Source organism: Lepidochelys kempii, chromosome 2 (genome assembly GCF_965140265.1).
Source record: "Lepidochelys kempii isolate rLepKem1 chromosome 2, rLepKem1.hap2, whole genome shotgun sequence".
NCBI classification, from domain to species: domain Eukaryota; kingdom Metazoa; phylum Chordata; order Testudines; family Cheloniidae; genus Lepidochelys; species Lepidochelys kempii.
Genome location: NC_133257.1, coordinates 146,736,649 through 146,764,639, shown reverse-complemented (window position 1 = coordinate 146,764,639; position 27,991 = coordinate 146,736,649). Strand labels below are relative to the sequence as shown.

The window sequence follows — 27,991 nt, the reverse complement described above, 5'->3', positions numbered from 1 at the left end:
CAAATTTGGGGAGATTTTTACAGGAATGGAAAAAGGCACATCCCTGATGACAGGGTGACATCTATGCCAAATTTCAAGCCCTTGCTTCAAAGCATAGAAGAGCTAGAGCTTTTCAATGAAATGGTTGTAAGAATTTTCTTAACACAAGCAAAATGTATTTGGCTACCTATGCCAACCTATCACAAATAAAATAAAATCAGACAAAAACATTGACAAAAAGATTCACTGCCAACAAAAGATTCTCCTAGCTCTTAGTTTTAAATTCCCACTCAATATCCATGTTTTCTTGATCAAGGGTCTCTAACAACATTTTTTTTAAATAAGCTGTCATTTTACCCTCCCTCTTCGTCTCGCCCCCGCCCCACCCGCTGGTGGTATTTACCATCCACTCCAAAAGTGTCTCCAAAATATTTTCCCATTGATTTTCACCAACATATAGGGGCATGTACCTAATTTAGAGGTGTCAGCTTCTCCATCACTTCAGTGAGCAATGCCAGTGGAAAGTCAAGCAGAGAAGACTCCATTTTTCCCTACTAGGCAGAGTCAGAAATTGCTATGTGTGGTTCCAAGCTATTTTATCCACAAAATAATTTGAAGATTCCTTGAAGCAAAAATGCACAATCCTGTCCTCTGAAGTAAGCAAACCCTGATTAAGCCAAGTGCTTTACCACCTGAAACTGCTTCTCTAGTTGGAATTTTGAAGCTGCTTTGGTGGATGTGAAGAAACAGAGCCACAGCAAAACTTTGCAAAAATTCTCTACGTTGCTATTGGTCAAAGTGTCAGCAGGACTTCCAACACCAGCAGTTTACCCATCTTCCTTCTTGGTTCATGAGTTGCAGGTCTCCAGCGAGGATGAAGCTGAAGAGATGATACTTAAGAGTCACTCTCTGGTTACTCAAGGATAAAAAATTATTGGAATGTCTTAGAGGCCTCATTAGTACAGTGCCTCTCAGCAAAACAGTATTCATTCTGTGCACCTTCTGAAACCTAGTAGAATGCCTCACCCTCTGAGACTATGCAATTAAAACAGCTCCTTCATTCCAGGGGGGAGAGGTTCCCCTGGATGTGGCATGACATGGTTGCCATCTCCACACATTCCCAATCCAACCCAAGCATAAGTTCCAGAGTGAGCCAAAAAACAGAAACAAGGAGTCTGGTGGCACCTTAAAAGCTAACAGATTTATTTGGGCATAAGCTTTCGTGGGTAAAAAACCACTTTTTCAGATGTATGGAGTGAAAATTACAGATGCAGGAATTATATACTGACACCTGAAGAGAAGGGAGTTACCTCACAAGTGGAGAACCAGTGTTGACAGGGCTAATTCAATCAGGGTGGACGTAGTCTACTCCCTATAATAGATGAGGAGGTGTCAATTCCAGGAGAGGCAAAGCTGCTTTTGTAATGAGCCAGCCACTCCCTGTTGCTATTCAAGCCCAAATTAATGGAGTTAAATTTGCAAATGAATTTTAGTTCTGCTGTTTCTCTTTGAAGTCTGTTTCTGAAGTGTTTTTGTTCAAGTGTCAATACTTTCAAATCTGTTATAGAATGTCCAGGAAGACTGAAGTGTTCTCCTACTGGCTTTTGTATGTTACCATTTAAAAGAATAAATGGACACAAATCGGACATCAGGAATCGTAACATACAAAAGATTCCAGAAGGTGCTCTGAGCCCTCCAAATATGAATTTTCTGGGGTCTCTTCCCCTACTCACCTCCTCAGTGGGCCTGTTGAAATCCCTGGACAGCCTGTGGGCACCAACTCAATGGGGTTCTCATCTTCATGTTTCATGTTTAGACATTCCTCAGGCTCCACGACAACCACCAGCATCACAACTCCAAATAAATCCTCCTCCTTCCTGGGGGACGCAGTGATGCCACCACCACCTTCCTATGCAGATGATTTTAGGTTGTTCTGGGGCAGAATTGGAGAATCTTTTCAACCTTTCACTGAAGAGTACAAGAATCCCAGCACTTTGTCATGGACTTTCTTCATACCACCCCCTCAAGCCAAGATTGCACTGCCTGTTAACCAGGCACTCTTCTCACTAGCCCGTAATATGTGGTAGACCCCTGCCACTTTTGCACCTACCTGCAAATGGGCAGACAAAAAATATTACATACCAGCCAAGGAACTGTAATATTTTTTCTCTTATCCCATTCCCAACTCCTTGGTAGTGGATACAGCTAACGAGATAAACCACCGAGCTCGCTCAAGATCCACACCTTCTGATAAAGGAGGATGTTATTCTTCCACTACTCTCCATTTTGAGGTGGCAGATTATCAAGCCCTGATGGCAAAATATGGTTTTAACAGTTCTATTTCAAACCCATGGAACCTCCTCCAAGGAGGCCCAGACTCCAAAAGAGAGTACCAGCTCAAACAGCAACCCTCCTTACCCAGGCCCCCTTCCAAATGACTGTTTTGACAATTTGGTCAAGGGCCACAAACAATCCCCTTCTGTGGATTTGCTGACCAAACCAGTCTTCCACTTCCCCTTTAGGGACCACATGTCACAATTTTACCTTCTTGGGAGCTTATCACCACTGACAGGTGGATTTTAAAGGTGGAGGCTACGGGATATTCTATCCATTTCTATGCTATGCCTCTCTCCCATCCCCATCCCTCTCATGAGAATCTTTTAAAGCAGGAGGTTCAATCCCTACAGCAGTTGGAGATGATAGTCAGTTCCCCCAGAATTTGTGGGAAAAGGGTTTTATTCCAAATAGTTCTGGTTCCCAAAACAACATGGTTAGAGACTGATCATAGACCTCTGGAACCTGAATACTTACATCCTTTCACAGCACTTCAGGATGGTGACTTTTACTTCCATAAACCCAGCCCTGAATCAAGAGGTTGGTTTATTGCCCTCAGCCAGCAACACACATATTTTCACAGTGCTGTGCACCCTTCCTTCAACTTTCTCTGCACTTCTTCATTGGCTCAGAATGCTATTAATACCTGTGTTTCCCTTCAGACTCTCCCAGCCCCATGGGTCTTTACAACAGTCTTCTCAGTAGTGGCAACTCACCTGTGTCAAGACAGTATTAAAGTCTTCCCCATCTGGACAACTGGCTTCTGAAGGGGCACTCTGCTTTAGAGGTCCAGTCTACAGCCAACAAGGCTCTAATGCTGTTCCAATTCCAGGGCCTTCGTATCAACCTGAAAAGTCCACATTAACACCTGTTCAATGGATAGACTTCACTACCACAGGGCGGATTCTCTGATATATCCAGTCTGGTCACTACCCTCCAGCTGAGTCTCCAGACGATAGTAAGGACCTGACTTCAACTCCTAGTTCCCATGTTGGCCTCAACATTTGCCACATCACATGCAAAACTAAATCTCCAATGCCTTCAGGCCTGGCTCAGAACCATTTACACATCAAACAAGCACAGTCTTAGTGAGAAAGTTTCCATACCCTCACGGGTGCTGGACTTCCTCAGGTGGTGGCAAGACCCCTTGCAGATCTGTCTGGGAGAACCATTCTCATACCTGCCACGAACATGAATCATCATGATGATGTGGGGAGCCCACTTGCAAAGATCTACTGCATAGGAAAGATGGTCTCCACAGGAAATATTGTTTTACATCAAAGTTTTAGAGCTACAGCTGATTTGTTTTGCATGTCAGGACTAAACATTTAGGGACACCATGTCAGAGTAATGATAGACCACAGTACAACGATGTACTATGTAAATCAACGAGGGGGAGCAAGATCCCAGTCCTTATATACGGAATCTCTAAAGCTACGGAACTAGTGCATTGCCTGCCATATAGAGATTTCCACTGTTTACCTATTGGGTATCCAGAATACGGTGGCAGATGCCCTAAGCAGAAACTTCCACCAGGACCACAAGTGGTTGCTCAACAACCTGATATTTCACATTTGTGGAGTTTGGGGCCTCCCCACAGTGGATCTCTTTGCCAACCAGACCAATACAAAATGCCACATCTTTTGCTCCAAAGGGGCACTATGTCCCAACTTTTTAGGAGATGCCGTACTACTCCTCTATCCTTGCCCCCTCCTCTATGCCTTCTCTTCAACAATGCTACTCCTCAGGACATTAATCAAACTGTGGTAGAAGCAGGTAAGGGTCACCTTAATAGTGCCTTCTTGGACAAGACAAGTGTATTATTCAGCTCTTCACCTTTTTGTAGAGATACCTCACCGTCTTACCCTGAAATTGAACCTCCTAACACAGAACTTGGGCATCATGAGCCACTCCAACCTTGTATCACTGATCTTCAAGGCCTCGATGTTCTCAACCTTAGAGGTGGACTGTTCATCTGAAGTACAGTCCGTAGTACTAAATAGTAGAAAGTCACCTGCCACGTGAAAAGCTTAACTGCAGAAGTGGAAATGCCTCCTGTCCTGGTATTCCTGTCAATCTGTAGACTCTCTTGAAGCTTCTGTCTCCAGGATGCTTGATTACCTGCTTGAATTAAAAACACAGGACTACCTATGAGTTCTGTCATGATATACCTGGCAGCTATTATGGCCTTTAATTTGCCTTTTGAGGGCCTCTTATTTTCGGGTCATGCTACCACTGCCAGATTGCTTAGGGGTTTATCTAATCTGTTCCCTCATATTGGGACCCCACATCTTCTTGAAACCTTAATTTAGTTCTCAGTACCTTAAGGAAACCTCCTTTGGAACCTATGGCAGGCAGATTTGTTCCCCCATCTTTCCTGTAAGACCTTTTCCCTGATAGCTGTCACCTTGGCTAGAAGGGTGGGAGGGCTCAGAGCTCTCATGGCTGACCCATCTTACACTGCCTTCTATCATGTTGAGATCACACTATACCAAATCCTTGGTTTATGCCATATCAGGCAAGATAACTGTCTGCCAATGTTCTTCCCCAAGCTTCACTCCTCCACAGAAGTGACATGCCTTCACACTTCAGATGCTCACAGGGCATTTCCAGATTTCCCCTAGACTGTTCATATCCTTTTCTGAATGAATGAAAGGACAATTGATCTCTTCTCAAAGATTATCAAAGTGGGTGGCATCATAGCCTGAAACAAGATTGCTGTGGTACAACTCCCCCTCAAAGTGGCAGCATACTCCACTAAGACTCAGTCCATTTCTATTACCCTCATCAAAGACATCCTTATCTCTGAAATTTTCAGGGTCGCAATTTGGTCCTCAGTTCACATGTTCTCAAAACATTACAATATTCTTTCTGTGCCAAGATAGACACAACTTTTGCTGATGCTGTCCTCTGCACCATCTTGGATCTGCCTCCTCAGCACCCCCTTCCATGTTGAGTTACTGCTTTGGAGTCTGTGGTTGAGCACCCATAGTAACATATACTCAAAGAAGAAGGAGAGGTTACTTACCTTTCAGGAACTTGACTTCTTCAAGATATTATCTCTCCAGGGGTGCTCCCCACCCTCTTTCCCCTCTGGCTTTGTAGTTGACAAGGAACTGGAATGGTGGCGGGTCCACTTCTCCCCATATTTCCTCACTCCAAAGCATGAGGCTGTATAGAATCATAGGGTTAGAAGGGACTGCAAAGGTCATCTAGTCTAATTCCTGTGTAGTGTAGCATGCAGGCGCAGACCTGCAGACACTGATAACTCAAATCTCTGGCTGAGAGTGCAAGGGCATGCTCATATCCTTTGGTAGCGCACCCATAGGGCCAACACTTCTCAAAGAACTCAAGTTACTGAAAGGTAAGTAACCTCTCCTCTGAGTTTCCAGTTTGAGAGGGGACTGTAAAGGCAAAGAGAATTAGGATCCTACTCCAGTGAAGTATAGGCATAACTTTAAGCACATTCGTAATCCCATTGATTTTGGTGAGATTACTTATGTTCTTAGAGTTACCCTTTGCTTAAATGCTTTTCTGAATCAAGGCCTAGGAGAGGCTTCAAGAGATTCATGAAAACACTAGCTTCAAGAGCCATTTCAGTGAGGGAGTCGAGGTTGTGGGTATTGAAGCCAGGACTGAGTGATTCATTTGACCCATGATGCCATGAAGGATATGTGTTACACTTGCTTGGGGTGCCCAGGATGATGAGTCCCCTTGTTACCCCTCTGCTTCAGCAAAAGTGAGAATAACTTGTGCTTAACTGACACCTCCAGTCTGTCACCCAAACAATCTCTTCAGGGCTCTACTAACCCCTTGCTTTGCCATGCAGGTTAGTAATAGGTGCACCCCGGTTCCATGCCACTCTGAAAGCATCCCCCTGTAGTTTCCAGCCCTTGTCACTGGATACTCACAGAAATTACCAGGTAAAATATTCCTGAAGGAACAGTCTACACACAGCTTGACTGGTACTTCTCAGGATCAGCAACATATAACATCACAGCACTGAGATATATGTATAGTGAAACAATCGTAAATTTATTATCAAAGATTAAGATTTAAGAGATAGTGAGTAAGGATAATAAGTGGAAACAGAAATGGTTACATATAATACTGACGTATAACATGCTTCTTATAGATTAAACTTAACTTTAACAGGCTACCCATCTGCCTAGAAGCAGTCTTATCTGACCTAAAGCTTTCTTGCAGCATTTCCAACCAGGACCAGTTGGGATCTCATTTTCATGAATGTAATCACATTGCCTGATTACTTCTTTGAGTTCAGGATAACAGGGTGCTGTCCCTGTCCCCCAGTTACAGAACAACAAACCTTCAAAGTGCACCCCAAGACAAAGCTTTTTCCCCCTGCTGTCCTCTTCCTGTTAAATCTCATCTGCATTTAACTAAGACTAGTGTTTGTGATTGAGACAAATACTTGATTTACATGTCCACAGATAGATGGATAAACAGCTCTGGTCTGGCAAAGTCATCTTGTAGTCCATGTTGGTTTGTGTTTTTTGTGAAATTTTCAGATTTGGTAATGTATTTACAGTAATGGAGAAGAAATTGCTGTCTTCTGGCATTTACTAATTTCAATCTAAATCCAGGTGATCCTTTCAAAACCATGTTAAAACCATTTCTTTCAGAGATTCATTTTGAGTAGTGATTTACCTCATGAGTTCTTTAGAACTGTCACACATATATTTGCAAAATATTACCTTCTGAGAACTTCTTTGTGCTTCTTATTTGCCAAAATGCCAGTTTTATGCTTTGTATTTTGTTGTGTGTGAAATAACTATTTCTGGTATTCTGTGGTTCTAATGTACTTTCAGTTTGATTAATGCCACTACTTCTTCCAGTCATAACAACCTCAGTTAGAATATTTTACTAATTTGTAAGAGCATATTTTAAATAGATATTTTTATTTATTTTGTTCTCAGTAGGAATGTTATCTCTATTTTGTTATATTATATAGTTTCACTTAATTTTTGTTCAATGTCTCAAGACACAAAGGACCATATTCTTTATTAAAGTCTTGCCTCTTTACTCTTCTTTGGTGCATAAAAAGACTGCAAATTGTGTGGAATCAGTCCCCCAGAAAATACCCCTAGTGTTAGCTTGTTCCCTAGGCAGTGTAGAGTTTGGGTCAGTTCTGCACTACGACCACTCCCCTCAAGCCCTCCCACCATTGGATGCATGCTAGAGGTGCAGTTACAAGCCTGTGCATTAGCAGGTTGGGGCCAGAATACAGGAGGTGCAAAGATGGTTTAAAAGGTGGCCTTTAGCCCATCCTCATTCCTGCAGTCTGTATAAGAACAGAACAATGGAAAGTCTTGTATCTTAAATTTTTCTGATATGATACAGTGTCTAGTGGCATATTTTTGAAGGAGTATTTTAATACTGTGTAGACTTGAAAATTAGAATTCCAAAGCATTGAAAACAGAAGACATTTAGATATTGGAAATACTGTTAGGATATAAATTAACACAAATTAAAGCAAACCCCAAGATGTTACCCAAATGATGGGGCGGGAGGGGGGTTGTAAATGAGATTTTTCTCCTTTTAATGATGGCATACTTATTTTGCAGTTTGAAAATGATATTTCAGCATTCACATATGAGAAGACTCTTATGATGGAGCAGAGATCTCAGATGTTAAAACAGATGCAGCTGTCTAAGAATGAAAGGGAAAGAGAGGTAAACAATTTAACTTGACTATAAACTTTATGAAAACCAGTATAAGCAAGTGGAAATGGTAATGCTAGGCCATGATCTCTAACAATTTCATAACAAGTAAATAAAATAAAACCTCTTTTGTTATGAATTATGTACTGGTTTATCAGTTGTAAGAGAATATTTGATTTACTTTATCTTTTTGTGTAATGAGTCATTAATATTAGCTCTAAACAATACTGAAATACTAGAATTACTACAGTTCCAGAATAACTATAACAGTAGATTGGAGTTTAAAATACTGCACTAAAAGCATCTGTGTTTGCATGCTTGTCATCAAACATATCTATTTTCCTGGGTTTTAAGGATTTTAAAAATTTAACTGAAGAATTTTAAAATATATTATTTTGAGTTAAATAGATGATGCAACCTTATACTTTTCAGTAATACTATTTTTGCCATCTTGTCAGCGTTTGAAATCTGCAAGACGTGATAAAGCAATTAAGAAAATTACGCTATATATCTAACATATAGCAAGGATTTTTAATGAATCCGTAAACTCTGAGGTCGTACCCTGTGACCGGAGAATTGCTAATATAGTACTATGACATTATCCAGAGTACAATTTGGACTGTTGAACAGCTGTGTCCCCTTTAATCGCTAGCCTGGGGTGCCTTTTACACTGCTTTGCTGTCAGAACAGCCACTCTTGGCCTGCTCACACAGCCTTCAGCATGCAAATTTACTCACAGCTAAACACGTGAGCACACTGACTAGTCACTCATGAATTACATACAGGGTGACACCTGCAAAGTCTTAGTGTCAGACTTTCCCCCAGTAATGTGCATCTTGTGCTGTCCAGCACACTACTGAACAATGCAAGCTCATAGAAAGTCCGTCATTTTGTCAAAGAAAATGATATATGCACCAGCCTTGCTATCCCACTGTCTCTCATTTTTATATCATCTTCCCCTCTTTGAGGATTACCCCCAGCTGGGGTGTAGGCAACACATAGTCTCTTGTGGATGTGAGGGTTGAACTGTCTCTGTGATGAAATGTAAATTTCTTGTTTACACCTTCCTGTTGATGAAGAATGACATTGATAGCTGTTTAACACCTAAGTGGGGTACTAGGGTGTCTTTGTCTCTGAAAAAATGTTTTGTGACTGCTTTGGATCATGTTATAACAACGATACATAGTAGAATCTAATAATTTCTCATACAATATTGATACACACATTTTGCCAGGACAACAATATTCAGCAGATTATGAGTTTTCAAATGATATCTCACAAGGTGTACTTTGTACAAAATTTATCATAGTCTTGTAAGAGTGATGACCAAAAAAATATAGAACATCACAAGTACCTGTTTTTAAGAAAGGAGAGAAAAGTGATCTGGGAAACTATAGGCCTGTTAGTTTGACGTCAATTGCCTGCAAGCTCTTGGAACAAATTTTGAAAGAGAAAGTAGTAAGAACATAGATGTAAATAGTAATTGGGATAAAGTACAACATGGTTTTACAAAAGGCAGATCATGCCAGATCAACCTGATCTCTTTCTTTGAGAAGATAACTGGGTTTTTCTGGACAAAGGAAATGTACCAGATCTAATCTCCCTGGATTTCAGTAAGGCATTTGATACAGTTCCAGATGATAAATTATTATTTAAATTAGAGAAGATGGGAATTAATATGAGAATTAAAATGTGGATAAGGAACTGCTTAAAGGGGAATCTACAACAGGTCATATGGAAAGGTGAATTCAGGCTGGAGGGAGGTTGGTAGTGGAGTTCCTGAGGGATGAGTCTTGGGACCTTTCTAACATTTTTATTAATGATCTTGGCACAAAAAATGGGAGTGTGTTAATAAAATTTGCAGATGAGAAAAAGTTGGGAGTTTGTCAATGTGGAGGAGGACCGGACTATCACACAAGAAGATCTGGAGGATCTTGAAAATTGGAATAATAGAAATGGGATGAAATTTAATAGTGCAAAGTGCAAAGTCATGCACTTAGAGACTAACAAGAATGTTTGCTATATGCTGGGGACTTATCAGTTGGAAGCAACAGAGGAAGAGAAAGATCTGGGTGTACTGGTTGATCGCAGGATGACTATGAGCTGCCAACGTGATGCAGCTGTGAAAAAGGCTAAAGCAGTCCTAGGATGCATGAGGCAAGGTATTTGCAGTAGAGACAGGGAAGTGTTAGTACCATTATACAAGGCAGTGGTAAGACCTCATCTGGAATACTGTGTGCAGTTCTGGTCTCCCATGTTTAAGAAAGATTAATTCAAACTGGAACAGATGCAGAGAAGGACTACTAGGATGATCAGATGAATTTGAGTCTCCTACCTTATGAGAGGAGATTCAAAGAGCTTGGCTTATTTAGTCTAACCAAAAGAAGGCTGAGGGGAGATACGATTGCTCTATGTAAATACACCAGAGAAATAAATACCAGGGAGGGAGAGTTGTTTAAATGAAGTGTTACTGTTGACACAAGAAAAAATGGATATAAACTGGTCATCAATACATTTAGGCTTGAAATTAGATGAAGGTTTCTAACTATCAGAGGAGTGAAGTTTTGGAACAGCCTTCTAAGGGGAGTAGGGGTAGCAAAAACCTAACTGGATTCAAGACTGAGCTTGATAAGTTTATGGAGGGTATGGTATGATGACTCTGCCTACAATGGCATGTAGCTGATCTGTGATTGCTAGCTGCAAATATCTCCAATGGCCAGTGATGGGACACTAGATGGGAAGGGCTCTGAGTAACTACAGAGAATTCTTTCCCAGGTCTTGCACACATGCTCAGGGTTTCCATATTTGGGTTGGGAAGGAATTCCCCCCATCTCCCCCTGTCAGATTGGCAGAGACCCTGGGGTTTTTTGCCTTCTTATGCAGCATGGGGCATTGGTCACTTGCAGGTTTAAATTTGTGTAAATGGTGGATTCTCTGTAACCTGAAGTATTTAAATCATGATTTGAGGACTTCAGCAACTCAGCCACAAGTTAGGGTCTGTTACAGGAGTACGTGAGTGAAGTTATGTGTCTGCAATGTGTAGAAGGTCAGACTAGATTATCATGATGGTCCTTTCTGGCCTTAAAGTCTGTGAGTCTATAATGTTTCAACATTTTAATTTAATTTACTGCAGGAAAAAAATCATGGCAAAACTGTTGCATAGCTTTATTCATAAAAATGTATTTTTAAAATAAAATATATTCATGCAACACTCTGGATTTTGGCACATATCTGCACCATGTCTTCAATCCGTCAGTGAAAATCTCTTAAATTCATTTCTGCTATTTAAATCTCAATATTCTTGAATAATCTTATGCACCCCGAATGCTCTCTTATTCACACAGGTAAAAAAATACTCTTTTCTTCTTTTTTTAACTTCATGCTTATATGATAGTGTTGTCATCTTCAAAATACATGCATTCATTAATGCTCACAACATGCCTGTGAAGTAGGGAGGTATTATTCCTTTTTAACAATGGAGAACTGTCACACACAGGTGAGATGGCCACATAGTCAGTCAGTGGCAGAGATGCCAGTCTTGTATTAGAAAACACTGCCTCTCTAACAGATAAGCCCTCTTGTATGTTTCCTTTATGAGAGTGAATTCTGAATTACTTTATAGTCACTTCACTTGGAAAAGTCATATTCCCGTTAATTTATTCAAAGTAATAATAATAAGTCCATAAATATTTATAACATTGCATAGAAATAAAGTCAAATGAAAGTTCTGTCATATCTAATCCTAGTTTAGAAGGGGGCTTTGAATAGTAGTTGCCATGTGGGAAACATCATTAAGCAGGGGTTTCTAGTGAGGCTCCATAGGAATCTGTTCTAAGCATAACAGGGTTCAATATTTTTATCAGTGATCTGGAAGTAAATTTTAGGGAGGTACAAAAGTTGGTGGAGTGGTAAATAATGATGATGACAGGACAATCATACAGAGTGAACTGAATTGCTTGATCAGGTGGGCCCGTTCAAACAAAATGCATTTTCTAATACAACAAATGCAAGTCATACATCTTGGACCAAAGAATGCAGAACTTACCTACAGAATGGGTGACTGTATCCTGGAAAGCAGTGACTCTAGAAAGGGATTTAAGAGTCACAGTAGACAATTAAAAAAGAGCTCCCAGTGTGATGCTTTGGCAAAAAGGGCTAATGTGATTCTTCAATGAATAAACTGGGGGAGTAGGGAAGTGATTTTACCTCTGATGCAGCATTGGTGAGACAGATACTGGAATACTGTGTTCAGTTCCGGTGTCCTCACTTTAAAAAGGATATTGAAAAATGAAGATGGTGCAGAGAAGAACCACAAAAATGATTTGAGAAAAAGTGCTGTACACAGAGATTTAAGAAGCTCAGTCTCTTTAATTTAATCAAGAGGTGACTTGAACACAGTGTGTAAGTACCTTCACAGGAAGAAAATACCAAATAATAAAGGGCTCTAATCTAATATAGCAGAGACAGTTATAATTAGAACCAATGACTGGAAGATAAAGGTAGACAAAAATCTGTGCCTTGTTTCTAATTTGAATTTAATAGTAAGGGTGATTAACCATTGAAACAAACTACTAAGGGAAGTGGTGGATGACCTGTCTGTTGAAGTCTTCAGATCAAGACTGAATGCTTTTCTGGAAGACATACTTCAGTCAAGCTCGAGTTATTTGACTCAATACAGGAATAACTGGATAAAATTCAATGGCTGGTGTTATACAGGAAGTCAAAGTTGACTATATAATGGTCCCTTTTGGCCTTAATTCAATATTTCTTCTTTTTTATTGCTCTTGTTTGTGGTTGTGTTAATGTAAAAACACACTGGGTCTGGAAGCCCCCAAATGATTTCCTGCTTCTTTTGTTGATGGCTTGTTCTCTCACCTTCCAAAACACTACATCCCAGTATACCCCAGATAGTGATATGAATCTTATATGTAGATGATTGCATTCAGGCACCCAGGGAAAAGGGACCTACTTAGCCTGGGGCTAATATATCTGCCTTCTATTACTCTCCTATAGCCTGGCCTGACCCTGTCACAATATATTCAACATACCTTGGCAAAACCTAAATGTAAACTGAACATATATCAATAGTTGTTTAGTAATCTTATTACGAGTGTTTGAGTTTGGCTGTTCAATACATGTTTTGTGTGTGTGTGTTTTTTCTAAAATTATTTTTGGGTTTGTGTAAAAATTCTTGTCTGTTACCAAGAAAACAAACTCATTAACTTACTATGGAGCTAGATTTTTACATGTGTGACCTTCTATTGAAGTAAATATCTTTTTCCTTTTGTGTACAGTCTGCTTGTTTGAGTACAAAATAACTCTTTGATCTCTGTTTCTTTTAAATTCAAAGTAGTGCTTCAATCAAATTTTAGAAATACATCGCTATGCTAATTTGTGCAAATGAGCACCATGTTTGTAAAAGGCAAACACAATTACATAGTGGCATCTGTATCTGTTTTCAGAATACTCCCACTTTCAGCTATTTAAATAAAGACAAATTGTTATTTGAGTAGCATAATTAATTATATCCTTTTTTTGTATGCTGGTTGTACTTGGTGACCTTCACGTCCCAGATTCAGAGCATCACTGATGAGTCTCAAGGCTTAGTCAGAAGAAAAAGCTACTCTAGTCCACAGCCCATTGGTCAAGATATACAGGCTCTGCTGCCTAATGACAATCCAGAAGAAGAGGTAGTCTGAAGTAGTACTGACTGGATATTCCATTCTCATTACAACACTTACAGTGCCACTTTAGAAAATGTAGTACTAAAGACCGGAAATGAAATTGCAGATTTTTTTCTCTAAAGCTTTCAAACTTTTTACAAAACATTTGCCCATTTTCCTCCTATAAATAAATAATTGCGGTTAAACAAAATTGATGCAGGTAGTGATGTGATAGAAAACAACCTTTTTGTCCTCTCCTTTCTCTTGTCTGGAAACAATCCTCAAGAAATTTAGATTTTAGTATTACCTACTATGATTTATTTTTATTATCACGGCACTATCTTTTGTGTATATACCTGCTATTACAAACTGTCACTATACTACATCTTCTCTCATTTATAGATTTTCCTGAGAAGTAATGTCTGGAATTTCTAAAAGTCTCAAGAAAATTAGCAAAGATATCTTCAACTTCTCCCTTCTCATTTAAGTAATTTCTAGAATTTGAGGAGTTCAATTGAGAAGCATATTTTACTCCTTCAAAATATTTAAAATAAAAATTGCATTTAGAAGTCTATCATGTATCAGGCAGCATATAGCCAGTGCTGAAGCATCTCTAAGTCCATTTAGTCAGAAACCTAGCATGAAATTCTGGCCCCCCTGAAGTCAATTTCACTGTTGGAGTGCAAACCTCCCCCTAAAGATATACTTCTCAAAAATAGAGAGCAACACTATTTGTATAATTCTGGTGAAACATCTGAATCTTTACACTATAAATGTCACTCATCAATTTCTTTATTAGTTCAATTATGATGAAAATATGGCACTTTAAATGTTTATGTCCAAAGATGGGTATCCTAGTTTGTGGCATTACATTAGTGTTTCTTTATATTCCACATACTTTAGACACTGTGGGCATATTTGTGTTAATTTCCATTTAAGCAATGAAATAAAATCCAAGTATCTCTAACACAAAATATTCCCTCCCTTTGCATTTTTTAATGTAATTGTAAATGTCTTCTGTTCCATAACAGTGAAAGACAGTTAGACATTATTGCTGTCCTAAACAGGGACATTGATTTTTTTATTTCAGATACCAATTCAGTGTTAATTGTTTCTGATATCTCTGCTAGTGCTACTTAGTGCAAAGTATTTGCAGATATATTTTTGGTCTTTTTTTCACTCTTAATGGGTACCCTAATCACAGCTTGGAAAAACATCTTTTTAAACATATGGAAATTCCCAGGAAAATCTTCAAATTAGAATTGAAGTTGCACAGTAATTTGGACTCAAATTTTCATTAAAGCAAATTGTCTTTAGTTTTAATTATAAAAATAAGCCTCTCAATTAGACCCCAGTAAACACAAATGAATAACTTCATGTATCTGAGTAGTTCTGTTGGCTTCAATGTTAAAGTTAAGCATGTGTTTGCAGCATAAGGTATCATAGTTTGTAAACCTCTTGGGGCTGATCATGCTCCAATTAAAGTCTGTCAACTCCCATTGATTTAGGTTGTGCAGATCAGTGATTTAAATTTCTTTGTCTCTCTAAAACGACTATATTTTGACCTGTTCTCTTTATTTTATTTTTTTTCAGGCTCAGTTAATACATGACAGAAACACTGCGTCCCATTCAGCAGCGGTTGTTAAGTGTGATACTGCTGCTGCTACACCTGAAAAAGTGCAAATGACCTGGACTAAAGAAAAGTTTATAGCTGAAAAGCACAAAAATAGAGAAACAAATATAACAGGTTTTAAAGATATCTTCAACATGAAGCCGTAAGTACAAATGTGATTTTAATAAGTTTCTGGTTTTATCCTTTTTCTGGTATTATTTCAGGCCTCATTGTGTAAAAACGTAAATGCATGCCAGTAATTTTATAGACAGGAGTAGTGCCACTGAAGTCAAGGGCAGAATTTACATGCATACATTTTTACAAGATGAGGCCCTACGTGAAGCGTAGAGGAGGCGAATGTTTGGGCAATAAGTGCTAATTTGGGTGACTGATACATTTGCATTACTTGTAACCGTGCTTTAGAGGAAGCATTTTCACATTTTACATTTGTCATATTACACGTATAATGTTCTTATTGAAAATAACTGCAAAGAAGATGCTAAATATTGTCCTAAGAAATTCATTCAATCATGTACTCTAATTAAACAGACTTAGGCCCCACTCTTGTGAGTTACAACAGATTGGTGGACCCCTGTGCCCTCAGAAGTCAATGAGATTCTACCCAGGTACCAGGGTTTTCCCCACATATGTAAGCTGCAAGGCAGGAGCTTAAGGATATGCCTACACTGCAGACAACTCCTGCAGCAGGGAGTATCAGAGCCCAGGTCATCTGACTTGGGCATGCACTATGGGATTAAAAATAGCAGTATAAACATTCTTGCTCAGGCTCTGAGACCCTACTCCATCCTAGGTTTCAGAGCTCGGTCTCCTACTCAAGCAGGAACATCTACATTGTTATTTTTAGCCCCATATTGCAAGCTGAAGTTAGTTGACCTGGGCTCTTGAGACTCACTGCCATGGAGGGGTGGGGAGGTTTACTGTGTAGATGTGTAAGTTTGTAAGAGCTAACCTTTAATAATAATAATAGTAAACTGAAAGTCAAATGAACTTAGATCCTCTTGAAAATGAAACTTCTGTCACTTAGGAGCCTGTTTTCTTTGGAATTTTTTACCTATTCCAAATGCAGAATATCAGTTTGGTTATGATAGAGTTTTACTTTAAAATACTGTTCTCTTCAGAAGCTGTACTAGAAACTGACTTATATTTTACTTAAAATTGTTGTTTTTTAAATTATTTTCTGGTAGCAGACCTTTTGATTCATGCAAAAACATAGATTGACATTTTTTATTTAGATATTAGAACTCTAAAATTATACTACTTGTCAATGAGGGAAAGTTTAATTCAGACCACAAAAGTTGTACAGTGTTTTATCAGCTGAAGTTGCTATATTTAAAAATGCACCAAATAGCATAAAGCAATGTAGTTTCATGTTTGTTTCTCTTCCATGTAGAGAGTGGGGAAATCTGTAAGTCAAATCTGATTTAATTTAGGCTGTGTTCCCTGGTTCTTGTGTATTATTATTGCATGTTTCCTTTAAAGTAGTTGCTTCCCATGATTTACAGTATGCATATTGTGCACATATTGTGATTTGGCATGTGAATATAATTAGCATAGTATTTCCTGTCAGCTTTTTCTGTTTTAGTTCCTATACCTTATCAGTTTTTTATTTCAGAGTAATTCATAGTATACATATAAGTTTCTCAAAAATGATGGTCAATGTAGTCAGTAGCAAAATCTTTCGTTAAAAACCTGACAGTATTTGGTTGCAAAATAAGTGACCTTCATTTTTTCTAATTTTCTTCTTAGAACACTGAATGTATGTATTAAACATTTTAATTATGATTATGCTACTGTATGGCACTGTGGGCTGAAAAAATGAGACTGAGACTTGTTAAAAAATTGTATTATTCAAAAAGCCTGCATTTCCCAACTGGTAAACTGTAGATTTCCTTGTACAATACAACCCTCCCCCCACCCGCCACCCCCACACACATACTCTTCATTTGGGCTATAGGAAGCAAATAAATTTACCAACAGATTCATAAAACCAGATCATGTAGCTGTCCAGAGGCAGTTTATCCACCCCGATGGAGCCACTAGAAGTACTCTACTTTTCCTCCTCTCTTTGTTCTTGGGTTTTCTCTGTTTTGACAGAAGTGCTAAAAGACATCCTCTACCTTACACCGAATTCTGTCTTTTGTTGCTGACTTTGTAGCTCTCTCTCTATGATCTTTGATTTCTCTCTCTCTCTCTCACTCTTTGTCATCTTCTAGCTACCATAATTACTTCCACAGAATTGTAAACAATGAAGTAAATCCTTCAGGTTAAAAAAATGTGTATCCAAATTAATCTTATTATTATTAGTTTGATAGCACCCAAAAATGTGTTAGGCTCTTCATAGAAAAAGTAATCTTTGCCCCCAAGATCCTGCAATCTAAATTTAAACATTACACAATCAATGATCATGGCAAACAGGTAGGGAAGGAATAGGGTAAATAGTAAATAGATATTGCTGCCCGCTACTTGGTAAATAAGAAGTAGGCATTATCTCCCGTAAATGTAAACAAACTTGTTTGTCTTAGCAATCGGCTGAACAACAAGTAGGAATGAGTGGACTTGTAGGTTCTAACTTTTCACATTGTTTTCCTTTTCAGTGAATTTATGTAAAATAAATTCTGCATTTGTAAGTGGCTCTTTCATGATAAAGAGATACTTGGATGAGGTGTATTGTACATGATATAGTACTTGGATGAGGTGAATTGAAAAATACTATTTCTTTTGTTTATCTTTTTTACAGTGCAAATATTTGCAATAAAAATAATAATATGATGTGATCACTGAACACTGTATTCTATATTGTAATTGAAATCAATATATTTGAAAATGTAGAAAAACATCCACAATCTTTATAATTAATTTAAATTGGTATTCTATTATTTAACCGTGAGATTAAAACTGCGATTAATTGCAACTATTTTTTCATGTAGTTAATTTGTTTTGCATTAATCGCTTGAGTTAACTGCAATTAATTGACAGTCCTAGTAAATATGGCTGATGGTTACAGGCATAAAATCATGTGGTTTATCTGGATTTTAACTTTGTTTCCAAAGCCACAAACCTTGGAATTATACATCTCCCTTTTTTATTAATCTGCCTATCACAGCTGGTGATATATTGCCATAATTTATCCTTGAGACTGCTTCTGTTCTAATCCTCATTCATGCCCTAATCAATTCCTAACTAAATCCATCATTTTCTTTTACAGTCTTCTCACATCATTATCCTTTAAACTACAGAGAATCCCAAAAGTTGAGTCCAAACTACAGTAGAACGTCAGGCTTACGAACACCTTGGGAATTGAGGTTGTTCATAACTCTGAACTGTTTGTAACACTGAACAAGACGTTATGGTTGTTCTTTCAAAAGTTTACAACTGACCATTGACTTAATACAGCTTTGAAACTTTACTATACAGAAGAAAAATGTTTTTTCCCCTTTATTTTTTTTTAGTAGTTCATGTTTAACACAGTATTGTACTGTATTTGCTTTGTGTGTGTGTGTGTGTGTGTGTGTGTGTGTGTGTGTGTGTCTGCTGCTGCCTGATTATATACTTCTGGTTCCAAATGAGGTGTGTGATTGGTCAGTTCATAATTCTAGTGTTCTTAACTCTGAGGTTCTACTGTATTTTCTTGTTCCAGAAAGTGCCAGTCATCTGTCACCTTCACTGAGTTCCTATCCAACAACTTCTCCAATTAATAATTTCTTCATGTTAGATATCCCTTTTATAGGAAAACCTTACGTGTTGGATGAGAAATTCTGTTCTCACAATTTTGCTGTAATTTGAAGGCATCTGAGGGGAGGGAGAGTCACATGGACAGTCCCTTTCCCTTCTTTTACTCCCCCTCCCTCACCCCAAGCCAAGTCCAAGAGATGCTGTATTTATAAGGTAGCTTTTCTGGAGTCCCAGAGAATGAGCTATAGCCTTCTTCTGCCTGCCAGACAACCCTCACTCTGCCAGGGCCTTGAGTCAAACCAGCATGCCAGGGCCTCATCACCCAAATGCAACTCTGATATCTCATTAAAACTACAATGTTAAATAAAAACATATGGGAATTAGCATAGGTCAGCACAGCAGTAATCCCATCGACAAAAGACATCATCGCTGCTTGAGAAGGGGGCTTCCTTCCAAAAGATCCCACATACCATGAAAGGTCTGCATAGAGTTTCAAAGCTTCAGTTGTGGCCATTTAGATGACAGGTGTGCCTGTCATTTGTAAGCAAAATGTAAGCACCTTTCTTGTGGCTGGTGGGAGCAGAAGTGATATCTGCTTATGTGGAAAACAAAGATCTTAGAGGCAGTCACTGAGCAGCACAGTGGAAGTCACCCAAGATGTCTAATAATTTTTACTGAAGCCAGGACAAAACTGATTTCAATAGGACTACTCAGAAAAATGGAACAGCTCTGCAATACCCAAGACACCCTGATAAATTCTGATATCTGGTCATTGTATCTATTATGTCCATTTCTATATCTTTTCACACCAGTGAACTCAGAAGCCTGTCCATATAACTTATTTCTAGAGACAGAGACAAACAACAAGGAGAAAAATGTCATAACAAAACCATTGTGAGATTAATTAAAAGAATGATTAAATCATAGAATCATAGAATATCAGGGTTGAAAGGGACCTCAGGAGGTCATCTAGTTCAACCCCCTGCTCAAAGCAGGGCCAATCCACAACTAAATGATCCCAGCCCATGGTTTTGTCAAGCCTGACCTTAAAAACCTCAAAGGAAGGAGATTCTACCACCTCCCTAGGTAACGCATTCCAGTGCTTTACCACCCTCCTAGTGAAAAAGTTTTTCCTAATATCCAACATAAACCTCCCCCACTGCAACTTGAGATCATTACTTCTTGTTCTGTCATCAGCTACCACTGAGAACAGTCTAGATCCATCCTCTTTGGAACCCCCTTTCAGGTAGTTGAAAGCAGCTATCAAATCCCCCCTCATTCTTCTCTTCTGCAGACTAAACAATCCCAGTTCCCTCAGCCTGTCCTCATAAGTCATGTGTTCCAGTCCCCTAATCATTTTTGTTGCTCTCCGCTGGATGCTTTCCAATTTTTCCACATCCTTCTTGTAGTGTGGGGCCCAAAACTGGACACAGTACTCCAGATGAGGCCTCACCAATGTCGAATAGAGGAGAACGATCACGTTCCTCAATCTACTGGCAATGCCCCTACTTACACAGCCTTCTTGGCAACAAGGGCACACTGTTGACTCATATCCAGCTTCTCGTCCACTGTAACCCCAGGTCCTTTTCTGTAGAACTGCTGCCTAGCCATTTGGTCCCTAGTCTGTAGAAGTGCATGGGATTGTTCCATCCTAAGTGCTAAGACTGGTGGTGTCTTTGGGTGTTATTGCCAACAACTAACCACTTTGCTACTTTCTCATATAGTTTCCCATTATGAATTGAATTTCATTCAAAGATTTTATAGTATGACTCGTTTAACTTATGCTGGGATTTTCAAAGGAATTTAAGGGAAATCCCACTGTATCTGCAGAGTCTTGCTACAGTGCATTTAGAAATGCTATAACAAAGATTGTGTCTGAATTTCCATTATAAATCCTTGTTTTGCATTCTTCCCTCAATTAGATTTCTAGGAATCTCTATCAATCTATATCCACTCCTTGGCTTAAATTTCACTTACAAGGAAATTGTCCTGAAAGCAGTACTCATGTTTAGATTTCATTTTATTTTGAAGGAAAGTATTACCAATTTTAAGTTAAAAATTATAGCCCTTCTTTCATAAACCATCAAAATTGGACTTGATTTTTAATAAATGAGTAACTATAATTATAGAAGTTAAGATGTACTGAGATCTAAGTTTAATCCTTTTAGGCATCTCCTTCTATTACAAGTATGACATTTTCAGCTAATTATCATAGTTCACAAATTTATCTGTGGTGTACAGATTAAAATAGTTATTGGTTACAATAACATTTTTACTGTAGAAAAGTTTGTTTCTGTACTAGGAATCAGTCAAATGTGAGAAGAATGCACACTGCTGTGAAGCTCAATGGAGTAATATTAAATAAGTCACAACATGCTCAGCTAGTTTTATTGAATATGCCCGGACCTCCTAAAAACAAAAAAGGGGATGAAAACTGTATCCTATGCTTTATTGTTTTAATGGTGAAGTATACTATATTACAAAAAAGTAACAATATCATATAGATCAACAGTTGCATAAATTAAAGTTGTTATTGCTATGAATGAGTAGAATGAGCATGTGTATATCTGTTTATATGTATATAGGGGCTGTGTGCTTTTTTTGTCTGTACTGTGGCTTTTTTGTTTGTATTTTAACTAGAGAGACCTATGCCTTTAAGACCAGCACTTGCAGAATGTTTTCATGAAACCAAAAGTAGTGGGGGAGAATGTTGTCTTTGCTTAATGATAACACTCGTATTCTGGGTTCAGTTTAATCTAAAATGCTTAGATAAAAATAATAGAGTTTAATACCAATTTTATCTATTTATTAGTATTTCTGGGGTGCCTACATAGATCCCAACATTTATTACTCCTTCGTGATCTGAGCTGGGAGGCTCTTTGCATGCTGGGACCTAAAATGGTTGTGGCTGCACTTCATGAAAGATGAATGTGTTAGGTGCTTTAGGCAAGTTATTGGATGCAGCTGCTGCACTTGCACTTTGGATGCAGGAATACAATTTATTAAGGGTTTTTTAGTATTATGTTTAAAGGTTGTTTTATTTCTTGTCTATAATCTTAAAACCTTGACTTGATTGTCCTCCAGACATGGAGTTTTTGGAAGTTTTGACAGAAGGTCTGAACAGAGTTCTCTTAGTGCGAGGTGGTGGACGTGAAGTGATCACCATTTACTCCTAATGCTGTTACAGAATATGAACAGATTAACTGCGGTAATTTGAACAGTTGAAATGAAATTACCTGTGTACTTGAAATGATGCACCAGCTGAATCTTCTGATCATGTGTTCTGCTTTCTTTCAAAGGAATCTATCTGAAATTATTTACTACATAGATTTATCTTTATAGAAGAAATTTATATATTGTAGTATTAAATAAATGCTAAATATCAGGAGGGTATTTTTTTAAGCAATCTTGGTGTGAGACCCAAGAAGGGAAAGGTAATTTTTATGGCCGATGTAGCAACTAATGTTTTAAATGTGCATAATCAGAGAAAAAACAGAATCTGCATTTTTAGTAACATTAATTGTATTATTTTGCTTCTACAAAAGGATAATTAAATTATGTTAAAACCTTCCAAGTTTATCAACAAAATATGAAATATTTCAAACAAGAAACCCTGGTCTTATTATTTTGTCCTCTTGACAAATGCTGCTGTGGTGCATCTGTGACTGTTGTGATCACAGTTTCATCTTAGGTCTCCTGGTTCATATTGATTCAGAAATATGTACAAACATTTGACATATTTAATTATTTGACATAAAAGGAATTACCTGTTTTCAAAATTGGTTAAATAAAAATTCACAATTCAGCCATTACTAACTACTATAATTCTTTGCATGGTGACAAGTATCAGGGGGTAGCCGTGTTACTCTGTATCCACAAAAACAACAAGGAGTCCAGTAGAAAGAAAAGGAGTACTTGTGGCACCTTAGAGACTAACACATTTATTTGAGCATATGCTTTCGTGAGCTACAGCTCACTTCATTGGATGCATTCAGTGGAGTCCAGTGACATTTAAAGGCTAACATATGAAGACAACATACGAAGACACACATATGGTCTGAAGAACTTCTGCCTTGCAATCTGAAATCAGCTTAAGCCCTAACTCATTTTCCTCTGCATTCTTTACACCCCACACTCATTTTGTGTTGGAGCTGAATGTATAGCTTTAAGCTGATGCTAAATAATTTGTTTGGGAGTGGAATGTGGGGGTGGTTTTTTGAAATTAAAAACTTGCTAGTGTGAAATGTTAGACTTGAGCCGGGGGCCCTCATCTGTGTATGGCAGTGTGATGTTAGAGCTGGCCTCACATCAAAATTATCGATGCTTTGTCTGCTTAGGTGGAAAATTTGAAATTATTATTATTAAAGACAAAAGCCAGTAGAACACTTCAATCTTCCTGGACATTCTATAACAGATTTGAAAGTAGCTATACTTGAACAAAAAAACTTCAGAAACAGACTTCAAAGAGAAACAGCAGAACTAAAATTCATTTGCAAATTTAACACCATTAATTTGGGCTTGAATAGGGACTGGGAGTGGCTGGCTCATTACAAAAGCAGTTTTGAGTCTCCTGGAATTGACACCTCCTCATCTGTTATTGGGAGTGGATTACATCCACCCTGGTCCTCCACATGTGAGGTAACTCCCTTCTCTTCATGTATCAGTATATTTATGTCTGCATCTGTAATTTTCACTCCATGCATCTGAAGAAGTGGGGTTTTTACCCCCAAAAGCTTATGTTCAAATAAATCTGTAAGTCTTTAAGGTGCCACCAGACTCCTTGTTACTATAATTCTTTTACATTACCTTTTTTGTATGTTCATCTAAACTTAACTTTGCTGACTTTACTAAGTTATAAAAAAAATGTATGACCCCCTTTGCACCGCTGCTATGTAAGGATAATCTCCAAATGGAGGTGAAGGTATTCTACCTACTATTTCACACACAGTTCTTTAATGCTTGTAGCACACTGCATTCCAGTGATCCCAGGGTTAGTGAATGGCTCCTTGGGGGCTATTGCATTTTGGAGCAGTCTGAGAGCTGAAACCAGGACTTGAGAATTTTAGCTATCTCCTGTTTAGATGATGGATATAGCAAGTGATGGGGAAGAGAATAGGGACAGTAGGGCATTTATATATCATATGTCTGTGATTCTGCCTTGTGATGGGTGATGATTTTCGACATACGGCATGCAATAGTCAAATTCAAATGATAAAACTGAAGTGTAGGAAATAAGGAGGCTCACTTTGACCAGTTAAGTGTAGTCTTTTGCTTTAAATTAAATGCAGGGACAGTCACCCTATTTCTTTTCATTATTTTTATTTCTTGAAAGAAAATCTGATTTTCTGAAAACTGACCTTTTTTATAAAATACATAAATGAAGAATTTCTTTGCCAACTGAATTGGGAGTAAACTATTAAATTTGTAAATATTTGTTTTATATAGTATTTTTCAGCTTTTTGTTAATAATACACCTCTGTGCATTATGACTGGCCATAAAATTAAGTTTATAAATTACATCTTAAAACTATTTGTCACTGCCCAGTGTTTCTTGATACTGAAAATATCTGGCCACAAATACTGCAATAGCACCTAGGGACTATACTAGTTTAAGGGATGTGGCATAATTACACTAAAGACAAAGTGCAATGTGTAAAATAAAATATGTTTGTTATTTTGTGCAGGGAACATAATTTCATGTTTTAAATGATAGATCTGCCAATATATTTTCAGTAAGCATTTCAGCTAAATCATTTTTTCCACAAATTTCATTGATGAAGTATATATTCAGTCATAGATAAAAATGGCTTATAAAATGTATTCTACTTATCAACTCATTTTACATTTTGTTTTGTTTGTACAATACTATTTACTGTTTATAGTCTCTATAAAGAAATATTTTTACACACACTTATAGCAACCTTAGAAGTAAATGCTGTACATTCCAGGCCCTGTTTTGAAAGATATCTTCAATAGTTTTGCTGCAGTATGTCTAAACTTGCACATTTTTTGTTTTATGCTTTCTTTTCAGTTCTCTGGTTTAGAATATTAGAGTATGTGGTCAAGTAGTTATGTATACCAAAGCTCATTCAATATTATAACTGAAACACACATCCTAGACTCCTAGATAGATGTCTGGGACTAACCCAGTGAATAAAAAATGTGCAGTGCAGGTGCAAAATGTGTGTCCCTCCAACAGATCCACTGCCGGGACCCTTCAATTCCACCAGCTCCCCCCCTTTTCATCCAGGTCCCTCCAGCAATTCCCTTGCCAGGACCTTACCAATTCCAGCCAATTCCAGGAGGACTTCCAAGTCCCCCTTTTCATCCAGGTCCCTCCAACAATTCCCTTGCTGGGACCTTACCAATTCCAGCCAATTCTGGGGGGACTTCCAAGTCCCCCTTTTCATCCAGGTCCTTCCAGTAATTCCCTTGCCGGGACCTTACCGACCACCCCCCCTCATAGGAAGGGTTAAGGTGGACTATGATGATGGGGGCGTTGGCTCTCTGCTGTACCTATCATAGGAGTCCCCAACTGCCCCCCGGCTTGCTCAGTTACCAAGCACCTCTCCTTAATTCCTTTTCCAGGCCATTTTTCCGTTCTTTTGTGCCTTAATTTATGGAGTACCTGCACTGAACATCCTCTATACAGTTAAATAAAGAGTTGCGACATATGGCCTACCGCCTGTGCATGAACAGAGCCCACCTGAACCTGCTGCAAGGAAGGCAAAAAGCCCCCCACTGCACAAGGCCAATATGGTGGTAAGGGAAAAATTCCTTCCCAGACCCCCTTAGCAGGGCGGCTAGCATAGTGTCCACAGCAGATATAGCTAAACACCTGGCATATTTGTTACATAATGAGGGAGGGAGGGAGGATGGGTGCTACCCAGCCTGTTCCAGGTAAAGAGAGTGGCCAAGCCCATACTGATCTTTTTAAACCCCCCATTACTAGGTGGTGAGTCATCCAGCACGCTGACTGCTCTTCCAGCAGTCTTACGTCTCCCCTCCTCCCCACAGCCTGAAAGCAGTCATCCACCATGCTGACTGCTCTTCCAGCAGTCTTACGTCTCCCCTCCTGCCCCCAGAAAATGCCAGAAAGCTTTGCCCTCCTCTCCTGGCCAGCCAGACAACCACACCCCTGCTTGAAGTGCACGGTGGTGATTATGAATATGTACCTAAAAGAATGTAGAAACTATTGGTTCTGAAATAGCAGAAAGAAATCCATCTTCTCTTGGATGCAATACCATAAGCTACTCTAGCCATTAATAAGAATTAGGGGTACACATCGAAGTGCAGCATTTTTCAGTGTATGCAAATATGGCTTTTAACTTAATAAGTATTTTTTTTTCAAATATGAAAGTCACAATCCTTGAAACTAATAGTTATGAAAATTAAGAAAATGAATTATGGCTACAAGAACATTTTGCAAAAAGAAAAGGAGTACTTGTGGCACCTTAGAGACTAATAAATCGGTTAGTCTCTAAGGTGCCACAAGTACTCCTTTTCTTTTTGCGGATACAGACTAACATGGCTGCTACTTTGAAACCTGTCATTATGAAAAGAACATTTTGGTATTACAGCATAAGTACTTGCCAGATATAGATATCCTAAGTTACCCTAAGGTTATTTTTTGTTTGTACTAAAATATTTGCAAGATCATTATCTTATCGCTATACGAAAAACTTTTGTAAATGTTTAGAAATGACAATGTTTCCCTTTGTTTGTGTAGGTGTTCACAAATAAATAAAACTGTCTGAAACCACTGTCTGTACTACACATTCTTGTTGATACTCATGTGAAAAACAGTTGATGGGGAAGATACACAATACTTTAAGCTCTGTCAGTACTAACCAAGTAATTTGATTGATGTCACGTGTATCGTTTCAAATTTAAATATAAAATTATTTGACAAAAAAAGACTGGTGAATAATAAAAATTACAAGAACATACAGAATTTTTCACAAGTTGAATCCAATGCAGGACCAAATGACATAAACTGCTACATTAAAAAAACAAAAGCAAAACACAGCTAAATTAAGTCAATCCATGTAATATAAATAGATGTAGATGCAAATAATTCATGAAGAGTAATGCCAAATAGAGTGGGTAGAATTCTTACCACATGTGTGATTAGATGAAAAACATTCCCTGTATAGAGTGACTAATAAAAATTAAAACCCTGCTTAGACTATTATACCCATCCACAAGTATTTGTTTTATTATATTATTATTATTTTATTTTTTTAATCTATATAGTTCACAGTTTTCTAATGGAAGAGGAAAACACAACTAATTTCCCTAAGTAAACACAGACATTTCAAAGAAGAGCGGATTTTGATTACCAGTCTTCAAAAAGTACTTTGGAGCTACACAACTAGAAAATATTGCATAGCATGCCCAGAAGCTAATTTCTACCATATAGCTAGGAATTTTAAAAATTGCACTCCTACTCTTCTTACACAGAGTCAGAAATGCAGTTTATTACCATATTAATTAATATACTTGAAATTATATAGTTATGATTTATTTAAAGTAATTTATTTGTTTGTGAGCACCATGTGTGGGAACAGGAAAGAATCCCCCCACACACGCCCCTGGGCAAATTGGCAATGACCTTGGGAGTTTTTGGCCTTCCACTGCAGCATGGAGTGCAGACTGATTGCCAGGATCGTCTGGGTACATCTCAGTTAATCAGTTTCCATTGCAGGGCCCTTGGGCATTAATGCACCTCCATCCCTTCTATTCTCTGCTTGTGGCACTTAATAGTTTAGTCTCCTGAGGACTATAATGCATTGATGCAGCTGCATCTCTGTAAGCTCTCTAGCATAGCCACTCTAAGCCGACAGGAGACAGATTTCCTGTTGACTTAATTAATTCACCCACAATGAGCGGGGGGCAGCTATGTCAGCAGGAGAAGCTCCAACATAGCACTATCTACACCAGTGTTTAGGTTGGTGTAACTTATGTCACTCAGTGGGGTGGCTTATTCACACCCCTAGTGACATAAATTATACCAACATAAGTGGTAG

General features: G+C 38.3%; 1 protein-coding gene across 2 annotated transcripts in view; it reads left to right on the top strand.

Moving 5' to 3' along the window:
• The window catches only part of SLC12A7 (solute carrier family 12 member 7), a 334,571-nt gene extending 307,851 nt beyond the window's left edge, over window positions 1-26,720 (top strand). For both annotated transcript variants that reach the window (XM_073332427.1, XM_073332428.1), the window contains 4 exons: window positions 7,899-8,006; window positions 15,251-15,432; window positions 21,265-21,398; window positions 22,047-26,720. In XM_073332427.1, the coding sequence (XP_073188528.1) occupies window positions 7,899-8,006; window positions 15,251-15,432; window positions 21,265-21,398; window positions 22,047-22,138 (516 nt within the window). In that variant the 3' untranslated portion in view covers window positions 22,139-26,720. The remainder of the gene's footprint in view (window positions 1-7,898; window positions 8,007-15,250; window positions 15,433-21,264; window positions 21,399-22,046) is intronic.
• The last annotated feature ends 1,271 nt before the right edge of the window (window positions 26,721-27,991 follow it).